General features: G+C 36.4%; 1 protein-coding gene across 1 annotated transcript; it reads right to left on the reverse strand.

Annotated features, from left to right (window-relative positions):
• Window positions 1–2,710: 2,710 nt before the first annotated feature.
• Window positions 2,711–21,582, reverse strand: ube3d (ubiquitin protein ligase E3D). The gene is made up of 10 exons (XM_059567237.1): window positions 21,383–21,582; window positions 20,189–20,391; window positions 17,601–17,691; window positions 17,280–17,493; window positions 15,752–15,827; window positions 14,951–15,053; window positions 14,757–14,865; window positions 13,404–13,561; window positions 7,504–7,642; window positions 2,711–2,819 (listed from the first exon to the last, which is right to left on the reverse strand). Exons 1-10 carry the CDS (start codon window positions 21,457–21,459, stop codon window positions 2,799–2,801), a joined length of 1,191 nt encoding a protein of 396 aa, XP_059423220.1. The 5' UTR covers window positions 21,460–21,582; the 3' UTR covers window positions 2,711–2,798.
• Between the last annotated feature and the right edge of the window lie 247 nt (window positions 21,583–21,829).

A 21,829-nucleotide genomic window follows, 5' to 3' on the forward strand; every position in this document is an offset into this window, starting at 1 on the left:
CCATATAAATATCAGAATTTGTATCAAATTGCATATTTTTGCTCAGTTTAAGTCTCTGAATAAAAAAAAAAAGTGTTTTTTCCTCACTGAGAATGACCTCCAAATTCTCACTATATCATACTATATAAACAATAAAAGCCCGATGTAAGGTTCATTACATGGTCCCATTGTGTGTGTGTGTGTGTGTGTGTGTGTGTGTTCGTGTGTGTGTGTGTGTGACCCTGGACCACAAAACCAGTCTTAAGTGTATAAGTATATAAATCTGGAATCTGAGGGTGCCAAAAAATTTAAATATTGAGAAAATCACCTTTAAAGTTGTCCAAATGAAGTTCTTAGCAATGCATATCACTAATCAAAAATTAAGTTTTTATATATTTATGGTAGGAAATTAACAAAATATCTTGATGGAACATGATCTTTACTTAATATCCTAATGATTTTTGGCATAAAAGAAAAAAAGGCTTTATACTACTTCTACCTCCAGCAAATAAGAGAGAAAAACATGTGCACCGTTGTTTCTGAATCCAGTTGTTCTGTGCAGAGGTGTACAGAGCAGCGGTAAGGTTTTTCTTTTTAATATGCTTTTACACATTTTGTCAGAAGTGGTGGATGCATGTGAAAACTGAAAACAGGAGCAAACAAACCTGCTGTGGAAGCGGGAGTGATATTCGTGAAGATTATATCACAGTACACACTTACAGTAGAGTGCTGCTGGGATGATTTTTGTAATCCAAAACCCAGAAATGAGTTGCATTCTAACACTTCTTCTTGTGTTTATAACGACACTCTTGAAGCTATTCCAACCCAAACTTTCAGGAAAATAAAAAAACAATTACTGCAAACTAGTTCCCCGTGTATTTTGCAGGCATCTGTTGGAAGCAGTAAGTTTGGCTCCAGGCTGTTATTTGTCAAACACAGTGAGGATGTGGACTAACTGTGTTCCTCTGTGGAACTGAAGCTCGCCCGGCTCCCGGCGGCCCACAGACAGCAGCGCCGCTGTGATGGACTGCAGTCTGCTGGAAAATACAGTTTCCCCTAAATTAGGTGCTGAGTGAAGCGCTGCGGTGCATTTGTACAAGCGCTGGAAAAGGCCGGGGTGACAGCAGTCAACCAAAAATACAATAACTAGCACCAGAAATACGTTTTTATGCCACTTTGCACTGCTCTCCACGATTCTAATGAGATGTTCATGCTTTCTTCTGACCTGTCTGAATGATGTGCAACACCTGGAATATAGTGCACTTGCAGAAAGACCTACTTTTGTGATCGTTTCATGTTGATTTTATCTTTTTTGGAGCCTAATGATACAAATCAGCATCCGCTGTCAATTTAAGGAAAAAAAAATGCTCAGACATTCTGTAAAAATAATTCATAACATGATTACCATTTTAGTAGCATGTTGCTAGCATGATTCTAGCACGATTAGCATGTTACTAAAAAAAAACTGAATACCGCAAATAAACGTTTTTTGAGGTAATGGTTTACAATAAGGTCTCATTTGTTAATCGTTTATATATGAACTAAAGATGAGCGTCAATTTTTTTTTAGCAGTTATTAACCTTTCTTGATGTTAATCAAATATGTGTGTTTACAAATGTTAAAAAGCTATTTTTTTGTTTATTTTGATTGATGACCTGTTAACATGTTGAGATTAAAATAAACTAAGATTAGTAAATGCATTAGAAGTAGTTTTCATTGCAAGTTCGTAATAACTAATGTAGGTAACTCAAATTTAAAAATGGAACCGTGTTGTAGAGTAATACTGAATCAGACCTCAATTTCATTCTGTTTTCGGTTTAATTTTAATTTAATTTTTAGATATTTTGTTGAACAATTTACAATTATAAGCTGTAAACTGACATTTCCAGAATTCCCTTTGATGATATTTGATTTCTATCATTGCTTTTCTTCTTAATAGTTATTTTCTCTTTACCTCCCGTGTTATTAATGGTGTTGGTTAGCAAATGTTAAAGACACAAATCATGTTTGTAGCAGCAGAGTGTAAGTAAATAATGCAGACTTTTCATTTCAACACTTAAAGTTCAGTCATGATCATGGAATCATCTGAAAGACAGTTACCGATTGATTCTATTTTGCTTTTGAGGAGAAAAGTTGCTAGTTTCCTCATGTGAGTGTTCAACAGTCCAAACCAGATTTCATCCATCTCCATCTTCAAACTGAAGGATCTATTTGAAGAAAGATTATCTTTAAGGATTGAGAGCTATGAAAGCACTCAAGAAGAACCAAGCCAAACGCTTCCATTAAGTTCCTGATGTTTAATATCATCTTCTGGGGGTCTTTCCATAATTTTATCCACTCTGTTTATATTATGCTATATATTATGTCTTAATAAAATGTCAAAGAAGAGTTTGTGCCATTTCTCCTTTAATTAGTGAAGTAGGTCTGTTCACAGTTCACCAGCTCATGTGTTTATTAGCTTATTCATCCCTTCAGTCCCACAACAGCCCTGTCCAAAATATCACCTCACTGAACTTATAAATACACACACACACACACACACACACACTCAGCTATCAGAAACATGTTTTAAGAGTGCATGGAGTTATATTTAATGTGCTTGATGGCTTTTTACACTTTTACAGATTGCTAGACAACACCTGTCATCAAAACCCCAATTAGAAAGATATATGAGCCACTTCGTTCTAATATCATGCAGACCTTGGTATACTGAGGTGAAGAAAAAAACCTCTTTCAGGCTTTTATATAAAAATGTTTAATGTTTTCATTTCTGACTTCTGTGCTGATAAACTGCTCCAGTGGTGTCTGAGCTCGATGCATCACATCTGCATGTAGGCCACCTGCAGAGAGAAGATGAACAGACTGTGTTTAGATCACCATATGACCTATCACTCTCACAAAGTCTGCAGTAAATTACAATATGTACACTGTGCAAAAAACCCACAGAGGATCTGTAGGACCTACTACATGTCAAAATATGAAGTATATAATATTAATATGCATGAAATACCGCAGTGCAATGTTTTCAACTAGGGTTTAGAATGAACTGGAATTAGTGTAACTAATTATTTCTCTTAATTCTTCATCTCAGTGGACTATTAAATGTTTTTTGTTTTTCCAAAATTGGTTTGAAAATGCATTTAAATGCAGTTATTTCCAAGATGACAGTAGGTCTAAACCAGTGGTGTCAAGCCCAGCAGAGTTTAGATCCAACCCTAATTAAACATAGCTGATCCAGCCAATCAAGTCCGGCAGGCTCAATTGAAAGCATGGTTTGTTTGTTGGAGCAGGGTTGGAGCTAACTCTGCAGGGCTTCAGGACACCCCCGGTCTAAATTAGTGTACTACTGTCTGTCATGCAATGCACTGCATTGTTTCACACTAAGGTTGACAATATTACCGTATTTTCCGGACTATAAGTCGCACTGTTTTTCATAGTTTGGCTGGTTCTGCGACTTATAGTCAGGTGCGACTTATTTATCAAAATTAATTTGACATGAACCGAGAGAAATGAGCCAAGAGAAAACACTACTGTCTACAGTCGCCAGAGGGCGCTGCTCAGTGCTCCTGTAGCCTACACTGAAGACATAGAGCGCCCTCTCGCGGCTGTAGACGGTAATGTTTTCTCTTGGTTTTTGGTTCTAAATGAATGCGACTTATAGTCCAGTGCGACTTATATATGTTTTTTTCCTCGCCATGACGTATTTTTGGACTGATGCAACTTATACTCAGGTGCGACTTATAGTCCGAAAACTACGGTAAGTATTTTTAATGATTTCGAGGAGTCGTGATTTGCAGTGTTCACATACACTACCATTTAAATGTTTAAGATCAGTAGGATTTTTTAAAATCTGCATTTGACCAAAAAATACAGAAAAAAAAAATCATATTGTGAAATATTATTACAATTTAAAATAACTGATTCCCATTTCTATGTGAAAATATATTAAAATTTAATTTATTCCGGTGATCAAAGCTGTATTTTCAGCATCATTCCTCCAGTTTTCAGTGTCACATGATCTTCAGAAATCTATTTTTGTGGAAACCGTGATGCATTTTATTCTTTGATGAACAAAGTTCAAAAGAACAGCATTTATTTGAAACAGAAATGTAACATCCTAAATGTCTTTACTGTCACTTTTGATCAAGTTAATGCACCCTAGCTAAATCATAGCATACATTTCCATAAAAAAAAAAATAACCATTTCAAAATCTTACTGACCCCAAAGTCACCTCTCAGACGAGTTACATTTCAAAAACAGCAGCATTATCATGTCCAACTGCTGAAGGATTGCTAATTCTGGTATCTTTTCATTTACAATAACAACCTAAAAAAATTAAAACGTTAGCCACTTAACTTTAAAAACATAATGTAAAAATTGTGGCAAACAGACAGCAGCGACATTAACCAAATCAGCTTGATGCAGCCTTGAGTCCTGTGACGGATGATGATAAACTCTGGCTCAAGGACTCGTCCCTGCTGTGATCCCTCACGGTCTTCAGTGAGCTCACTTCCACTAACTCATGCACAGCATCAAACAGACTGTCAAGCCAGCAGTATTTCAATTACATGCATCAGAGCTACTGATGAGAGGGTCCTACATCACTGGAATTTATATACTCTAGCGTTCAAAAGTGCATGATCAGTATTTCCTTTCTTTTTTTTGGCAAGAAATTAATACTTTTATTCAGCAAGGATGCACTACACTACATTCATAATGTGACAAAAGACTTCTACTTCCAATAGGCTAAATGCTGTTCTTTTGAAACCTAAAACAATTAAATTTATGTAACAATAAAATATTTTGTGGTACAATGGTGCTGAAAAATTGAATTACTATTTCACAGTAATATTGTTTTTAAAGTATTTGTAATGAAAAAAATGCAGCGTGGTGAGCAGAATTTTTTTTTCAAAAACATTAATAATCAAGTCTTAACATTTGGACAGTAGTGTATATATATATATAAAACATAGCTAGTTTAGCTAGAAAGTAAATGAGAAATGTGTTTAATTTGATGCAAACCAAACACTGTAACATATGTCAATTCTTCCATTACTTCTAAAACGGGTCTCTATGCTCTGATTCGTTCAGATATTAGCTGGATCAACTTCCCACGAAACACTGGAAAACATCTGTTCATGTAAACCTGATCAACGATAACCTTTTATATCCATATAGGTCAGTTGTTTGCGTGTGTCTGCTTGCTCTCAGCACAATAAAGGCATAGAATGAAATGCACACAGCATTCCCAGAGGCATGTGTGCTTGACGATGCCTGTCTGCCCTTTTATCATCAGAGCACTACAAAAACTGGCAGGATGAGTGATAGTTTTCCACTTGATGGAGAAAGCTGCCTGCAACAGCAACAGCAGAGCAAACACATGTTGCTAGCATGAGAAACAAGGTCAAAACAAAGCACAGCGACAAAAGAAGGACCAAAAAAGACATTTGTTTAATGTGATGCAAAGCTTGCAGAATGTAAATCTCCTTATTAATGACCTGAGATGAACAGGCTTGCATTGTTCATTGAGTTGCTGCCTTTGTAGAGTGCTCCCAATTTATTAGGTTCTGTTTCAGTTAGAATGTTCTCTGTTACACTGTGATTGTTTTTTTGGTTTGTTTGTTCTTGTATTTAATCATTCATACATACATTCATATATATACCCAGCAACATTCCAAGGAAACATTCTAATTGAAACAGAACATAACAAGCGCTAATATATAAATAAACAAAAATTCCATGTGTAACACATAATTATTGAGTATTAACAATTGTTGTCAGACTTGTTCCCTCACACCTCAAGTGTTGCAGACCCTACAGAAATCGCCCTTTCCAAGGAATTTCTGCACACCACTTGTAAATGTGTCCTCTTTATCAGCTTATTTGTAAATGGAATGTAAATGGAAATCTAGATTCTTTTGAAGAGGATAAAGCTGCACATCAGCATCGGGTCAAGTCCTGAAACTCTTCACAGGGAGGTGGGGGGAAAAGACTGCCAGGAGACAGCCGTTTTGCTTCCTTAATTGGGAGCAAATATGCTGGAGAAAAAACAGAAACTGAGGCAAGAGTTTCAACCAGGCTATCTGCCTGATACCAATGCACATCTGCTTCAAAGAGATTCTTTTGCATGCCAAGGCATTTCAGTTTAAGCATTACGGAGAAGAGCTACTGATGTCAGCTTAGCTGAAGGTGGGCAATTAAAATGCTGTCAAATGGGGTGATGGGTAACAAAACTTTCAGAAAAAAAACATGAAATATATAGAAGGTAGTAAGAAAGGCCTGGTTATAATCCATCCTTATTCTGCTAGATTCTTTGACATTGCAAATCACCATATGTTTCTGTCTATCCTCCTGTCCATATCCTCACCATTATGGTCACAGCACTTGCTGGATGAAGTCTTGCCTCATAGTGAGATAATTCAGAGTATTTTACTAAGAAGAGGTGTTTAAGTCACATCAACTAGCCACTGAGGTCCCTCAGGGCTCGGTATGTGGCCCCCTTTTTTTCCATCAATGTACACTTAATTTATGGGACATTCAGGAACATGGAATTGTCTACTGCTCTTACGCCAATGACACACAGCTATACATCTTTACTGAGGCAACCAGTGACTGTATGGATCTTAGTTTAACAACTTAACCAGAATTCTTGCTTTACTCTTACATCATTTAAGGACAACATGACCAAACTCACTTTATCCACATTTTCCACCGTGGAAGTAAGCTATTTTCTGTGAATGACTATTCACCATTTCCTGTGCAAGACTTTAAATTCATTAGCAGCAGTAGGTAACTAAGTAGACAAATTTTTGTTCATTTTTTTTTTATTCTCAAAGACGGGCAGATGCTGACTTTAATTTTATGAATCACCAAGCACCACGGTTTCAGCTAACCTACATCCTGGATAGCCTACCTACATCTTTGATAGCCTGGGGGTGAGTAAATGAACAGCAAATTTTTATTTTGAGGTGAACTATCCCTTTAAAATAAGGTGGATAGAATGCTTTGGGGATGGTATATTTTTTGAGGACCAAAACTCAGAAACATTTTTGAACTTCTGTTTAGTTAAACTTCTGGTTCTTTCAGAAGTCTATAGGTTTTTTTTTAATGGTTTGTTTTTAAATACCTCAAATTATGTCTGGGATTAACACAAGCTCACAATATTTTCATGCTGATTCGATGGCATAAAATACATCCGTAAAATCTCCTTGGGATGTTTTAAGCTTATTTTCTGCAATAGGCTAATATAAAAGCCAATTGACAATACTATAGCTATCACTACAGCACTCTATTATACGGTTTCTTTACTGTGTCACACTTCTAGTACATTTGTACCCTAGTCTGTCCTTTTCTAGACAATTTTGGAATTTTGTATTGTTTCCCATATTATTGTTATAGTAGATTTGGATGAAAGCATCTGCTAAATGAATAAATTTAATTGAAATAAAGAACAGGGAATAAAGAAGTATAATGACTAAGCAGTCACATGTTCTGGCATGCATGTGGTCAGAGCGGTATGTGACCTGATACGACTTCATGAACCGCAGGAATGTAGGCAGTCTGGAGGTGCTGGACATCAGAAGCTTCTGGAGCTCCTCACATGAGCTCTGAGGGAGCGGCAGAGGATGAACACCAATGTCCTTCTCCCAGACATCCACAACACTAGAAAGAGAGGAAGATGAATGAGAGAGAGGGAAATGAAGGCACACATTTCTCATACTGCTCTTGCCAGAATCATTTCTCAAATCTGAGCTAAATGAAGCTGGAGTCCATTTACATGTACATGGATTTTTAGTAAACAACCAAAGAGAGGGTTTCACTTGCATTATCATCAGAATAGTAAAATTAGCAATATCACTAATTCACTTATTACTCAATCCATATTTTCAAACTGGTTTCAAATCTTTAGGCTCACTGGATCATTTTTTTTATATTTTATATAAAAAAAGTAAATAAAAAACATGCATATTGTATAAACAATATTAATTACACACACACACAGATACACTGATATACACATATACAGATATACACTGTACACACACACACACGTTTGTTTTTGTGAAAGGTGTGTTCATCCCATAGGCGTAATGGTTTTTATACTGTACAAACTGTATATTCTATGGCCCTACACCAACCCTACACCTAACCCTAACCCTCACAGGAAACTTTTTTTACTTTCTCAAAAAAAAAAAAAAAACTCATTCTGTATGATTTATAAGCGTTTTGAAAAATGGGGACATGGGTTATGTCCTCATAAGTCACCCTCTCCTTGTAATACCTGCGTCATACCCATGTCATTATACAGAGTTGTGTCCTGATATGTCACAAAAACAAGAGCACACATACATATGCACCCCCGGCTCTTAATGCATGTTTTTGGAGCATCAGTGAGTGTTTAAACCTTCTGTAATAGTTACATACGAGTCCCTCAGTTGTCCTCTGTGTGAAAAGATGGACCTCAAAATCATAGTCATTGTTGGAAAGGGTTCAAATACACACAAAAATGCAGGAAAAACAAAGATTTTTGTGGGAGCTGAAGGATTTTTCTGAAGAACAGCAGACAGTTTAACTGACAAAAAGGTACTAAACAAACTAAATAAAACCCCCCCGCTGTGGATCATTCAGGTAACAACACAGTGTTAAGAATCAACTTTTTGAACAGGGTCAATTTTTTAATAAATGTAATTATTTTATCTTGTGGACTATTTGTAAACATCTTTATGTGAAATATCTTATCCAGGTCAGTACTAAATAAACAATAACATGACTCTGTATGACATAAAAAAAAGTTAACAGCTTAAGTCATTTGTGGATTAATGTGTATTGGAGACGAACAGTTTAAAACGATTCAGTTCGATTTGGTGAACTGTTTCAAAAAGATCCGGTTACATCGAATGATTCGTTCACGAACCGGATATCACAAACTGCTTTGTTTTGAACTCTCTCTCACAAAAGACACGGAAGAGAAGACAATGCTGAATAAAGTCGTAGTTTTTGCTATTTTTGGAACAAAATGTATTTTCGATGCTTCAAAATATTCTAACTGACCCTCTGATGTCACATGGACAACTATGATGATGTTTTTCTTACCTTTCTGGACATGGACAGTATACCGTACACACAGCTTCAATGGAGGGACTGAGAGCTCTCAGACTAAATCTAAAATATCTTAAACTGTGTTCAGAAGATAAACGGAGGTCTCACGGGTTTGGAACGACATGAGGGTGAGTTATTAATGACATAATTTTCATTTTTCGATGAACTAACCCTTTAATAAAGGAATAAACTGTTCTGTATTATATTAGTTGAAATTTTCTTTGTCCAAATGGCACAGTGAACAGAAAGCATTACTTCCTCTGTGCCACAACTCTGCACCCGCAGAAGCAGCTGGACCTGAACTGACAGTTTGAAACATTACGGTTTTAATCATGACACAGTAATCTGTCAATACGCTGCACTGCAGACAGCCGAGCGAGCGGAGAAACGGAGAGACTTATGTCCTGACACACATTATGGAGATGATCTATTCAGGACACTTCACTGACATTTACCCATCTGTGCTGCGACTCCACAGAAAGCGCACATGCAGCACAAACGCTGGAGAAGCCCAGAGAGAGAAGCACACTACTACAAGCAGGGTTTTTCCTCAGACACTCTTGTACCAGTTGGTCAATTACACAACCGTAATTAATTCTGATGAGTACTTTTGATATCAGACACAATGTTCTACAAAGTGCAATGGGAAGTCTGAGCTAGGACTGTACCACCAATGAAACTGTTGCTCCTTTACAAGATCTTTATGATTTAAGTCATCTCTTAAAGGAATAGTTCTCCCAAAAATGGAAATGAGCTTAATAATGTTTCCTTTAGTGAAAAAGTTGTCTTACCTGAATCAGGAGAGAAATCTGCACAGACCAAGCACTGTTACAAGCAAAAACAGTCCAAAACAGCTCTAAACAAATATGCTGGATGGATTTAGATGTTCGATGACAACATGGACTTTTTCACTGGAGGAAACGTTATGTTATTAGGGACTCATATAAAAACATCCTGATGATGGATTTGTTTCTTACGAACATGAAGCTTTTGTCTCTTCCTGATGTTAACTGATGGACTGGAGTGCTGTGGATTATTGTGATGTTTTTATCAGCTGTTCGGACTCATTCTGACGGCACCCATTCACTGCAGAGCATCCATTGATGAGACACTGATGCAATGCTACATTTCTACAAACCTGATGAAGAATTTGGACAGCTTCTTCGATGGTTTGTGGGTGAGCATATTTACAGAAATTTTTTATTTTGGGGTAGACAATTCATTTTAAATATCTGAAGCCAAACAACGATAATGTTTCCCCCAAAATATCTGAACAGAGAAATGTTCACACCAAAGGACAAATAGAAAGCTTGGATCATAATTTATAGAGGTCCAGGCTTAGTCATGGCCAGAAGTGATGAAAAATCACACTGGAAGTCAGGAAAAATAAAATAAACTAATTAAATCAACTGTAAGGAAAACAACTAGCAAACTAATCAGCCTACGCTGTGGCAAAGCTCTTCCAAAATCTCTTAAATATCTTGCCGGGTGTAAAGGAAAAAATGAAATGGACAGTGAAGAACTAGATTGTGTCACTTCCGGACATAGCTGTATCCCTTCTAGCGTCAACCATGCACTGTGTGTTGATTGGATGATGAGCTTGAATTCAACTGTATGAAATGGCGGAGTCCCATAGGCATCACTAGAGAGAAGCCTGCCATTTCACATGAATAAAAATTAACATGCACAGATTAACTGTTTACAACAGCATGCATTTACAGAGATAATATAGTGAATTTCCATTTCATACCAACTTCAAAATTTCCCAGGCTAATACGATGAGCACCTAGCCACTAAATTTCCCAAAGTTCCCAAGGTCCATTGCATTAAATCTTTCACAAAGTAACTTAAATATTTAAATACATAACAGTGGAAGCTATAGTGGAAACTGTGCGATGTTTGTCAGCCAGTAGTGATTCTGCTTTACTTCTGATGTTATATAGTTCATAATCCGACAACAATTAGCTTTAAAAAACTGACAGCAATCAGCAAACTTGAACTTCACTGCAAAGCTGTGTCACGGATGAGCGTAAAGAGCTCTGCTGATTATAATGGGGGTAATTTAGTGTTTGTTGTGTTGTGATGTACTGCTGACATCCTGAACAGAGGTTATGTGACTGTAGGTCGTTTGGTTGCTGTCCAATGTTGCAACTTGCTTTATAATTACACAGTTTAACTCACTGTGCTCATTTATGTGTTTCAGGTCCCACTTTAGATTGGGGATCAGTGCTCACTCTTAACTTAACTATGACATTTGCTTTAATAAACTCTTAATTTGCTGCTTAATTTGTAAGATAATTGTTAAATTTAAGTATGGGGCAGGATAAAGAGATCTAAAATATGGTTGTGCAGAATAAGGCATTAATATGTGCTTTATAAGTACTAATAAACAGTCAATATGCTAGTAATGTGCATGCTAAGTGTTACCCATTTAATTTACGGGATGTCTTGCATCTTAAAAAACAGAAATTCTGCTGATTTCCAAAAAAAGGCCTAATATTATCGAGTTTGATTATACTAAAAAAAATATCAATAACAACTTTCCATCATGTACAGTTTTTCACAAAATAAGAATGAACATATTTTCTAATTACATTCATCAGCTTTAACATGGTTCTCAAAATATCAAAAACCAAAAATAAGAATTCAAAATATATTATTCAACTTTTCACAATAAGCTTTTGGTCCACAAAATACATCATTTTCTGTCATGCAGATGCAGCAAAACACATCTGGCTCATTTGTGCATTTTCTTCTGTCACTGGCCATCATTTGAGTTTTGAAATCAGGATTAAGCATAGAATATGGTATTATTTTATACCTAATCCTGACGTGTGAAAATGGGCTGAGAGTTGCACAAATAACTGTATTCTGGCTCAGAGGAAGACAGGAAACATGTCTCTGTAGCAGTTTTTTCTGCTGATTAAGGGAGAACACAAGACTTCACCTTACAAATGATTGTCAAAAATGCTACGAAATGCATCATGTTTTCTGTGAAAGTGCGACTTGCTTGTGCAAAACAGATGCTTCAGCAAATACGATGAAGGTTGGTGTTATTTATTTCTGGATTATATACCATTAAAATGGCATAAAACTTCTATTAGTTCAGTTTTTTACATCAGTCAGTCACTTGCTATCTAAATGAGCAGCTTCTGGCCAGACTGAACTGCGATGCCAAGCAGACATTATGTAAGTAGTCAAAAGTCTGGTTCCTGTAAGACTATCGTCTATTTAGAATAAAGGCTCGGGGCCTGTATATAAACATCATGAATCATGTTTGATCTGCACCTCTACTTACAGCGAGGAGGGGAGACGATTCAGCACAGGGTAGGAAAACAGCAGAATTAATGTACACTTGAAATAAAGGTGAGCGAGACGAGGTAAGAGGAGTAGAGAGTCGTGACGACCTTCTGGTGTCAGAGACACAGTGAAGTGCAGAGCGCACACCCACAATCCCTCTGTGATCACAGCATCCTCAAGCTCTTACCATGGGAACATTACACATCTCCAGGAGGGATCAGAGCATTTCTCTCGGCTTGTGCATTTACAGATGAACAATTTCTACAGCTGTAGTTCCTTCAGTTTATTAATAATACTTCTTTCTGATATTTTAAACATTTCTGTAAAGGCAAAAACAAAAACTATTTGTCTCAGATGCAACTATTTGAAAATCTGGAATCTGAGGTTGTAAAAAATCTAAATACTGAGAAAATCATCTTTAAAGTTGTCCAAATGAAGTTCTTAGCAGTGCATATTACTAATAAACAATTCAGTTTTGATATATTTACAGTAGGAAATTTACAAAATATCTTCATGGAACATGATCTTTACGTAATATCCTAATGATTTTTGGCATAAAAGAAAAATCTATAATTTTGACCCATTCAATGTATTTTTGGCTAATGCTACAAATATACTGAACGACTTAAGACTGTTTTTGCGCTCCAGGGCCACAAATAAGTATGCACTTACCTTCATTTTTTTTATTCTGATGTGCAAACAGGCTTTCATATTACCCAGATACACTTAACCTAATAAATGATTTTTAATAATGATTTTTATTTTAGATAGGAGATATTCTCTTAAAAAGGCATCTTGTTTAAAGGCTAACTAACTTTAGAGGTGTTTATGTTTTATGTTGTCCCAATATTGTTTTACCAAGGTTTAAAAGTGCTCTACAAATATATGAACACAGGGGGGCATCTATTTGTACATTAGACTACAACACCCATGAGAGCTCATTTACATCCTGTGATGGAGTCTGATTAGATATGGACATTAATATGAGTGATAAGCGCAGATGTCAGGGTGAACTATGACTTACTCTTGGAGTTTGCTGTCAGAGCAGAGGATGTACAGCAATTTGACTGCTTGAGCGGCCCGACATGACTGATGCTCTCCGGGATGATCCTTGTCTGCGGATATGAAGCTGTCGCCCCCTGGAAATGAAGCGACCAGGGTGTCCGTGTTCAGAAGCCACAGCTGATAATTAAAAGAGAAAAGAAATTACCTGAAGAGCAGATTTGAAGGACATGATGAGTAAAATAAGTCTCCTGGTTTCAGAGTTTTCTCTTTTGGATCGACTGCTGTCATGGCAGTGAAACAGTTCACTTAAAGGTTGTTAACAAACTTTGACGTCGGCTTGACAAAGCAGTTTGTAATAACTTTCGTTTGAAGATTTTACTTTAAGTCAATAAATTGTTATTAACGGTCTTACACAATGCAAAACTGTTTAAGCTAATTGCTAGCATGATTGAACATGTTGTAACAAGTTTGGGGGCATGTTTCAACACATTGCAAGTGTGTTTTAGCACACTGCTAGGATGATTTAGCACATTGCTAGCATGTTTTAACATGCTGTTAGCACATTTTATGTTTTAGCCCACTGCTAGCATGATTTTGCACATTAGTAACATGTTTTAGCACATTGCTAACATAAAATAGCATGTTGCTACCCAGTTTTAACAGTTTGGTAGCATGCTTCAACACAATGCAAGTATGTTTTAACACATTGCTAGCATGATTTAACTTGGCTTTGTCAAACCAATGTAAAGTTAGTTGAAGTGTTGACACAGAGGGAAGGAAACTCCAGTATATTATTTAGCTGAAGCTCAAAAAGATGGTGCAAAATGTTTAGCAAGGGATCCATGACTACGTTTACATGCACCTTAATAATACAATAACAATATTATAACTTTAACCTCATGTCAATGCAATGCTTTGATCAAATTGATAAGATTAAGCTCCTATAGCAATCATAACTTCAGTAAAACAAGTAGTGTATGTATGCTGATTTTAACAGGCATCTTAACACTTTAATCGCTTCTATTCCACTGTGACCAAAGTGTGCATGTGTTTGTAAGGTACACAGTACAAATTAGGTATTTTTTAATTTAATGCAGTATATTGATGGTCAAAAACACCACTTGCATTGGGATTTGTGAATACTAGCGGTAGAATAATGAAAGTTGCATGCAATAGGATGCTAAACATCTGTTAAGTCCCTGCTCTGATTATTGGAAATAATCACATTATTTTACACATGTAAAAAAAATAAACCCTTTTGTACATGTACAGAAAATTGCTAGTAAATTTAAACGATGCAAGACTGAAAAGGTATCTTCTAATTTATTATTATCATTATTTTATACAGTGTATGAGGTTTTAATGTCTGTACCAAAATCACAGCTTTGTCATCTGGGTTCTGGATGGAAAAACGAAATGTATTCTGTGCGGATGACAGCTCGACCAGCCGGGACGCTAGCGTTCGCTCCAGGAATCTCTGCCTGTATGAGACACAATCAAAACCTCTCTGACTGAATATGATCTACAGATGACAACACCACGAATGAATCAAATGAACCCGCTAACCTTTCTGAATTAGGCTGGGACACTAAACTGAGCTGTGTTAGATCACACTTTCCATCTTCACGTGGCTTTACTAATATTTCAGTTATGTAAATCTTCAGCACCTCTGAAACACAAAAGACAGACAGAAAATTGCACATTATCAACAGCTGGAGGTGCGAGATTATAAGAAATTACCTCTCGGATAGAAACACGTATTGCTTTCTTGTAATAAAGAACAAAGCTATAATGTAATTCTGAGCTCAAGAATAGTTTTCTAGGCCAAATACTGTCCTTTCACTTCCCCAGTTCCCCAGACACACTGTAGTCTGAATAAATACAGTAAAGAACATTTTCTGATCTCAAGACAATTATTAATAGCCTACACATTAATAATTCTCTTCATTCACTCCTGTTTTGTCTAAACGAGTATAAGTGTGCAATTAATCTATAATGCTGAGCTCAATTAACCTGACTTAACGTTCCTGATGTGGGTTTGTGAAGTGGTATCATTGCTCTTTTGTTGATTTTGATTGCTTCCACTGTCCTCATATGTAAATCGCTTTGGATAAAAGCTTCTGCTAAATGAATAAATGTAATGTAAAATAAACAGACTATTTTTGCCTCAAAAGCACAGCACTTTCATTAATACCCAAGGGTCAATAACAAAACATTTCAGAGCGTATTAAAGGCCGCTGCTAATGTAAAAAAAGGATGGCCAATATGCATCATGGGTAATGGACGACATCATGATTTATATATAGATAAGCTGTGGTTTTCTCCGTGTAGAATGACTCAAGGGTGTGTTCCCACATCATCGCTCACCTGCGGTGACTTCCTGTCCCAGCACCGCAGAGCAGCTCCTGCAGGACACCATCACACGCTTGCTGCTACGCCTCTGCTGCGGACACACACACACGCACACAGACATACACACACACGTCACAGGCTGCTCTATACAGCAGTGGTTACATGCTAACACATATGACAGGTGGAGTCAGTTCACTCCAGAGGCATATTCATAACACACTCAGCTATCTGAAGTGAGATTTAAACATTTTCTATCGTCATTTTCAGATAAAAAAAACTTCAATGGAGTACTAAAGTTACGTCAACTTTTTCATTTGTAATTGTTTACTAGAATCCTACCATTCCAACATATTATGAAAGTTATTCTGAAAAAAAAAATTGTCTTTAAATTTACAGGAAATATAAACTATGGTTCAAAAGTTTGGGTTTCAGTAGGATATTCTGAACAAAATTCATTATTTTATTCACCAATGATGCATTAAATTGATCAAATGCATTTAAGGACATTTATAATCTTATATTAAAAAGAAGTTACAAAAGCAGAAAAACTGTTTTCAACATTGATAATAATCAGAAATGTTTCATGAGCAGTAAATCATCATATTATTCTGATTTCTGAAGATCATGTGACACTGAAGACTGGAGGAATGATGCTGAAAATACAGCGGAGCATCACAGAAATAAATTACACTTTAACAGAGATTCACAGAGAAAATAGTTATTTTTAACTGTAATAATATTTCTCAATATTGCTGTTTTTATTCCATTTTTGATCAAATAAATGCAGCCTTAATGAGCAGAAGAGACTTAATTAAATATTAAATAATCAATCTTACCGATTATAAACTTAGAAATAAATAAAAGCTTAATTCGAAATGTCATTGGTTAGTTTATGAAGAACTGCAAACCCATTTTTGGATGACAAAATAACTAGCCCAGCTTAATTTTTTTAAGCTAAATCTGCAATCGTGTCTTGCTATTTTGGAAAATTGCAGACCTCATGTAACATGAGCAGAAAATAAAACATTCTCATGTAATGCTTATTTTGACCTCCTGAGGCTGAACGCTTCTTTTCACTAAGCACTTGTTTTAAAAAGGTGTTTCAAACTTCTGCTTCGACTGGAATATGCTGATAATATGTACTTTTTTTATTTTTGATTAGATCAACAGGAAAGCCGACAAATGAAGTCGTGCTGAAGTCATTAAGGATTGAGAAGTGCTGGAAAGTGTGTTTTTATCTCCTCGGCATGGCCTTGAGAAAGAGAATCAGTCCCTGTTAAAGACATGAGCGCTTCTCCTCCACGGCTCGACCGAGCGTAATGGTTTTAAGAGTGGATTTCCTCCCGCCTCTTCAGCCTTTATTGTGATGAAAGGAAGCCGTCCTCCTCCTCTGCCCCCCTCAGGCTGTGTAAGTCAGATCTGTGCACTTCTACAACTGTGTGAGTCTTCGTGTGAAGAGCTCAGATGTTTAGCACTCAGATGCATCAGTAAGAGTGCCATTTATGCCTAATTGAATCATGCATCTCTAAACCCCACAGCTCACCTCTGCAGAGGCTTTCTGAAGCGAGCTCTCTTCCCGTACGAGGGTCTGCTCACAGCTGCTGTCCCGAGCCAGCAGAAGAAACGTGTCCCCGAGCAGACAGTCTCCGTCTCGCGGGAGCAGCTTCCTGTTGGCGAAGGGATCCGGGTGGCAGCACCAGTCGTCCACTAATGCATTCCAGTTTCCATTGGGCAGAGGAAGCACTCGCCCAAAAGTCCTTTAGGAGTCAGAAGATAGTCTCATGATAGCTGAACACCATGCATCACTATCCTTCGATGCACTACTTCAGCAAATCAATGGAAATAAGAAGGCATGAATAGTAACCTGTCTTGAAGCACCATGGAGCCACAAGACTGGCACAGGAAGGAGTACGTCACACCGACCCGCAGCTGTCCAATCACACTGCACGGAGCTTCTGCAGGAGGAAACACACAACACACACAACACAACACATGATACTGGTTTGGATAACCAATGATTCATCTGATGATACTGATTAGATCTGTAGAGAGCACAGTGTATATTCAAATTAAAATATTTCTATTTGTACTAACTGATAGTATATATATTTTTTTAAATATTTATATTTAGCTTTCATTTGTTTTTATTTCAGCTTCAGTAATGTTGGCACTTCCACTTAAAGGATGCTTTCACACCTGCCTCATTTAGTTCGGTTGAATCGTACCAGAGTTCGTTTCCCCCTTTGGTGCGGTTCGATTGGGCAGGTGAGAAAGCAGCAATCGCACTCGGGTGCGGACTAAAAGCGGACCAAACAAGCGTACCGAGACCTGCTTGAAGAGGTGGTCTCGGTACGCTGTCAAACGAACTCTGGAGCGGTTCGTTTGTGGTGACAATGTGATGTGTATAATTGTTTGCCCTTGATTCGGACTAAATGAATCGAACTAGAAATGTGAAGGCACCCAAACACTGTGTTTCAGTTACTAGCCAAGGCAACATTTTAAATCTCTGTTTAGAAGCTTTTAGTGTTTTATCGGAAATGTGTCAATGTCACCTTTATTTATATAGCGCTTTAAACAAAATACATTGCGTCAAAGCAACTGAACAACATTCATTAGGAAAACAGTGTGTCAATAATGTGTATTTAGTCTTATTTGAGCTTTATTTCAATTAACAATCAATTTTGGTAAACAATAATAATAATGCTTTTATAGAGCATTGCAAAGCTTGTCAGATATAATATAAACCATAAAGGAAAAAAAAATACTGGGACAAATAGGTTTGAGTCTGCTAACTCTGATGTGTTCTGACATAATATTCATATTTTATTTATTAATATTTATTTATTTCACATTTTAATTTAAAATAATTCTATTTAGCTTTATTTATTTTCAGTTTTACAAATTTTAGTACTTCAGCTTACACTTTTTTTGTATACTGATCAATTCCTTGCATCATCATATGACAAAAAGAGTATAAATAATGCTAAAATAGTCAGCTCATTTATTTACATTTCAGTTTTAGCTGTAGTAATTTTAATACTTTCAGAAATTTGCCAAACGCAATGACAACATTTCTCATTTCCAGTGTTATCCATCTAATATTTATATTTTATTTTATGCAAGCTTCATTTAAACTAACATTTCGTTTCAGTTAACAATAACAACATTGCAAAGACTGTCAAATATAACACAGATAGTATACCTGATAAAGTAAGTCGCAACTTAAACTGGTGTTCTGGGATCAAGAGGTTTGAGTCAGCTGACTCTGAGTTGTTCTGACATGAAGTAAAGCACAGACTCAGAGCATCAGCTCACGCTACTGGAGTTCACTTTGTTCTTCATTGTTCTCTGTTAATCTGGTGCGTGTGTGTGTGTGTGTGTGTGTGTATGCTTCATTAATACTCACATTCCTCAAGGAAATCTAATGAGAATCAAATAAGAGTGCACACACACACACACACACACACTACCCTCAAAAGTTTGGGAACAGAATGATTTTTAAATGTTTTTACAGGACTTTCTTCTGCTTATCAAGGATGCATTAATTTGTTAAAAAATGCAAGAATAAATGTAATATTGTGAAATATTATTATGATGTAAAATAATGTTTTTCTCTTTTAATATACATAAAAATTTATTTTAATCCTGTGATTTGCAGCTGTATTTTCAGCATCATTCGTCCAGTCTTCAGTGTCACATGATCTTCAGAAATCAGTCTAAAATGATGATTTATTATCAGTGTTGAAACTGTTGTGCTGCTTCGCGTTTTTGGGACCTGTGATACTTTTTCCAGGATTCTTTGATGAATAAAAAGATAAAAAGAAGAGCATTTATTTAAAAAATAAATATTTTCTAACAATACACACTACCGTTCAAAAGTTTGGGGTCAGTACATGTTTATTCTTTCTTTTTTCTGAAAGAAATTCAAACTTCTTTTCAGCAAGGATGTGTTAAATTGATAAGAGGTCATAGCGGAGATTTATATTGTTAGAAAATATTTCTATTTTGAATCAATTCTGTTCTTTTTAACTTTTTATTCATCAAACAATCCTAAAAAAAAGTATCACAGTTTCCAAATAAATATTTGTCAGCACAACCGTTTCCATCATTGATAATCCAAATAATAAATCATCATATTATTCTGATTTCTGAAGATCATGTGACACTGAAGACTGGAGGAATGATGCTGAAAATACAGCGGAGCATCACAGAAATAAATTACACTTTACAGTATATTAAAAAAGAAACCATTATTTTATAATGTAAAAACATTTTGCAAGATTACGTTTTTTTTCTGTATTTTTGAGCAGATGAGACGTCTTACTGATCCCAAACTTTTGACCGGTGGTGTATATATACATTACTTGTATCATATCCCAAAGCAGTGTAGATCTTGTGTTAAAGCTGACTAAAGAGATGTGGATGTGGTTGTGGGTAATGATGCGTGTGTACCTGTGAGGCGCTCCACCCTGAGCCTCAGTCTGAACTGTGACTCGTGTTGAGTTTGTACTGGACTCCTCTGACTCCACGTCTCCTCCAGACTCACAGCAGACGGCAGATGCACCTCATAGCTCCTGTCAGGGGTCTGGATGCTCAGGAGCGAGTCTGCTTTACCCTCCATCCTCACATCTGCATCATCCCTGACAGCGTCACAGCTGAGGAGCACAGAGAAGACCACAGCGCTCAAACACTCATGATCAGAAGTTCGTCTGTGTAAAACATGCTGTCTCGATGCTAGGGGGAGGACAAGTGTCCACGCAAGCCTCTGTGATATTCTTCAGTCAACATTTAGGTGTCCTTGTAACACATTACATGCACTTATTAAAAAGTGAATTATGCATAATTACATGCAAGCAACCCTCACCATATAATAAGTACATCATGTAGTTAATTAATATTAGCTACACAGTACTTACTTAAGGTGCAAGTAACCTTTTTATTTTTGAATATATTAGTCTTTGTATTTGAATCCTTCACGTCACTTAACCAGTATTTAATACGGTTGCGTGTTTCTGTAACAATCAAACACTACCAGAAAAGATTCACCATGAACACCTGTAAAAAACAAGAAAAATTAAGGGGAAAAAAATGCTAATTTAAAAAGATACATTTCAACTGTACCACATAATTGTCCACATTATTATATAAATATGCATGCACGGTTAAAAGGTTCATATTAATTGGCAAATTACACAAAGCATTTATGTTTCTATAAATCTAGTTCTGACACGAGGACTTATAGAAAAATATAAAAACTAAGCTGTGGCCAAAACAACTTTTTATTTGAACATTGTCCAACAGTGACATCTGCTGTTATACTCCTGCACTGCTGACTGTTTGCGGGTACAGCAGGACTGTATTGAATACTCCTCCAAATATATGTAAACAAGGACAGTAACGTTAAACCAGACATGATTATAGTTATATTATTCTAGTGCCGTTGTTGTTATGTGATCAATCTTAGCGTGCGCTCTGAACATGTACATTACTGCCTAATTACCAGAGCAAAGACAGTAATCAGGCTTTGCTGCTAATCAATGTCCTGTCAGTAGTTTATTGCTGCTTCACTCATATTCTGTGATGAACCGCTGAACTCAACATTAATAACTGAACGAGCATTAATAGAGACATTAACCCGCACTTTACCGGATGAACAAGAGACCGCTCTGCAGCTTCTGTCTGAGCTCCAAAAAGACGAGGTCTTGTTGCGCAATCTTTTCCATTATATCCCTTACCAGAAAATAAATCTATATTACATAACTAATTCATGTACCGACTCAACTGAAGAATCCCACGCGACACGAAAAAACAACGTGACAATAAATATCCGCGACACCGTCGTGACGTAAGGAGAAATACATTATTTCAAATTAAAAGTCTTCAATAAACCGTTTTCCAAGATACTGCTAAAACACTGTACGGTGTCATTTTATCTGTGTAAATAATACTAGATACACAGTATATTATTATTTAATTAGTCATTTTATTGACACTTATATAAAAAACACTAATCAGTGTTTATCAAGAAAGACATTAACTAACTAAACAAATAACTAACAAATTGTCTAGAACACACGAGAAGGAGCGTGAATA

Source organism: Carassius carassius, chromosome 15, assembly GCF_963082965.1.
Source record: "Carassius carassius chromosome 15, fCarCar2.1, whole genome shotgun sequence".
NCBI lineage: Eukaryota > Metazoa > Chordata > Actinopteri > Cypriniformes > Cyprinidae > Carassius > Carassius carassius.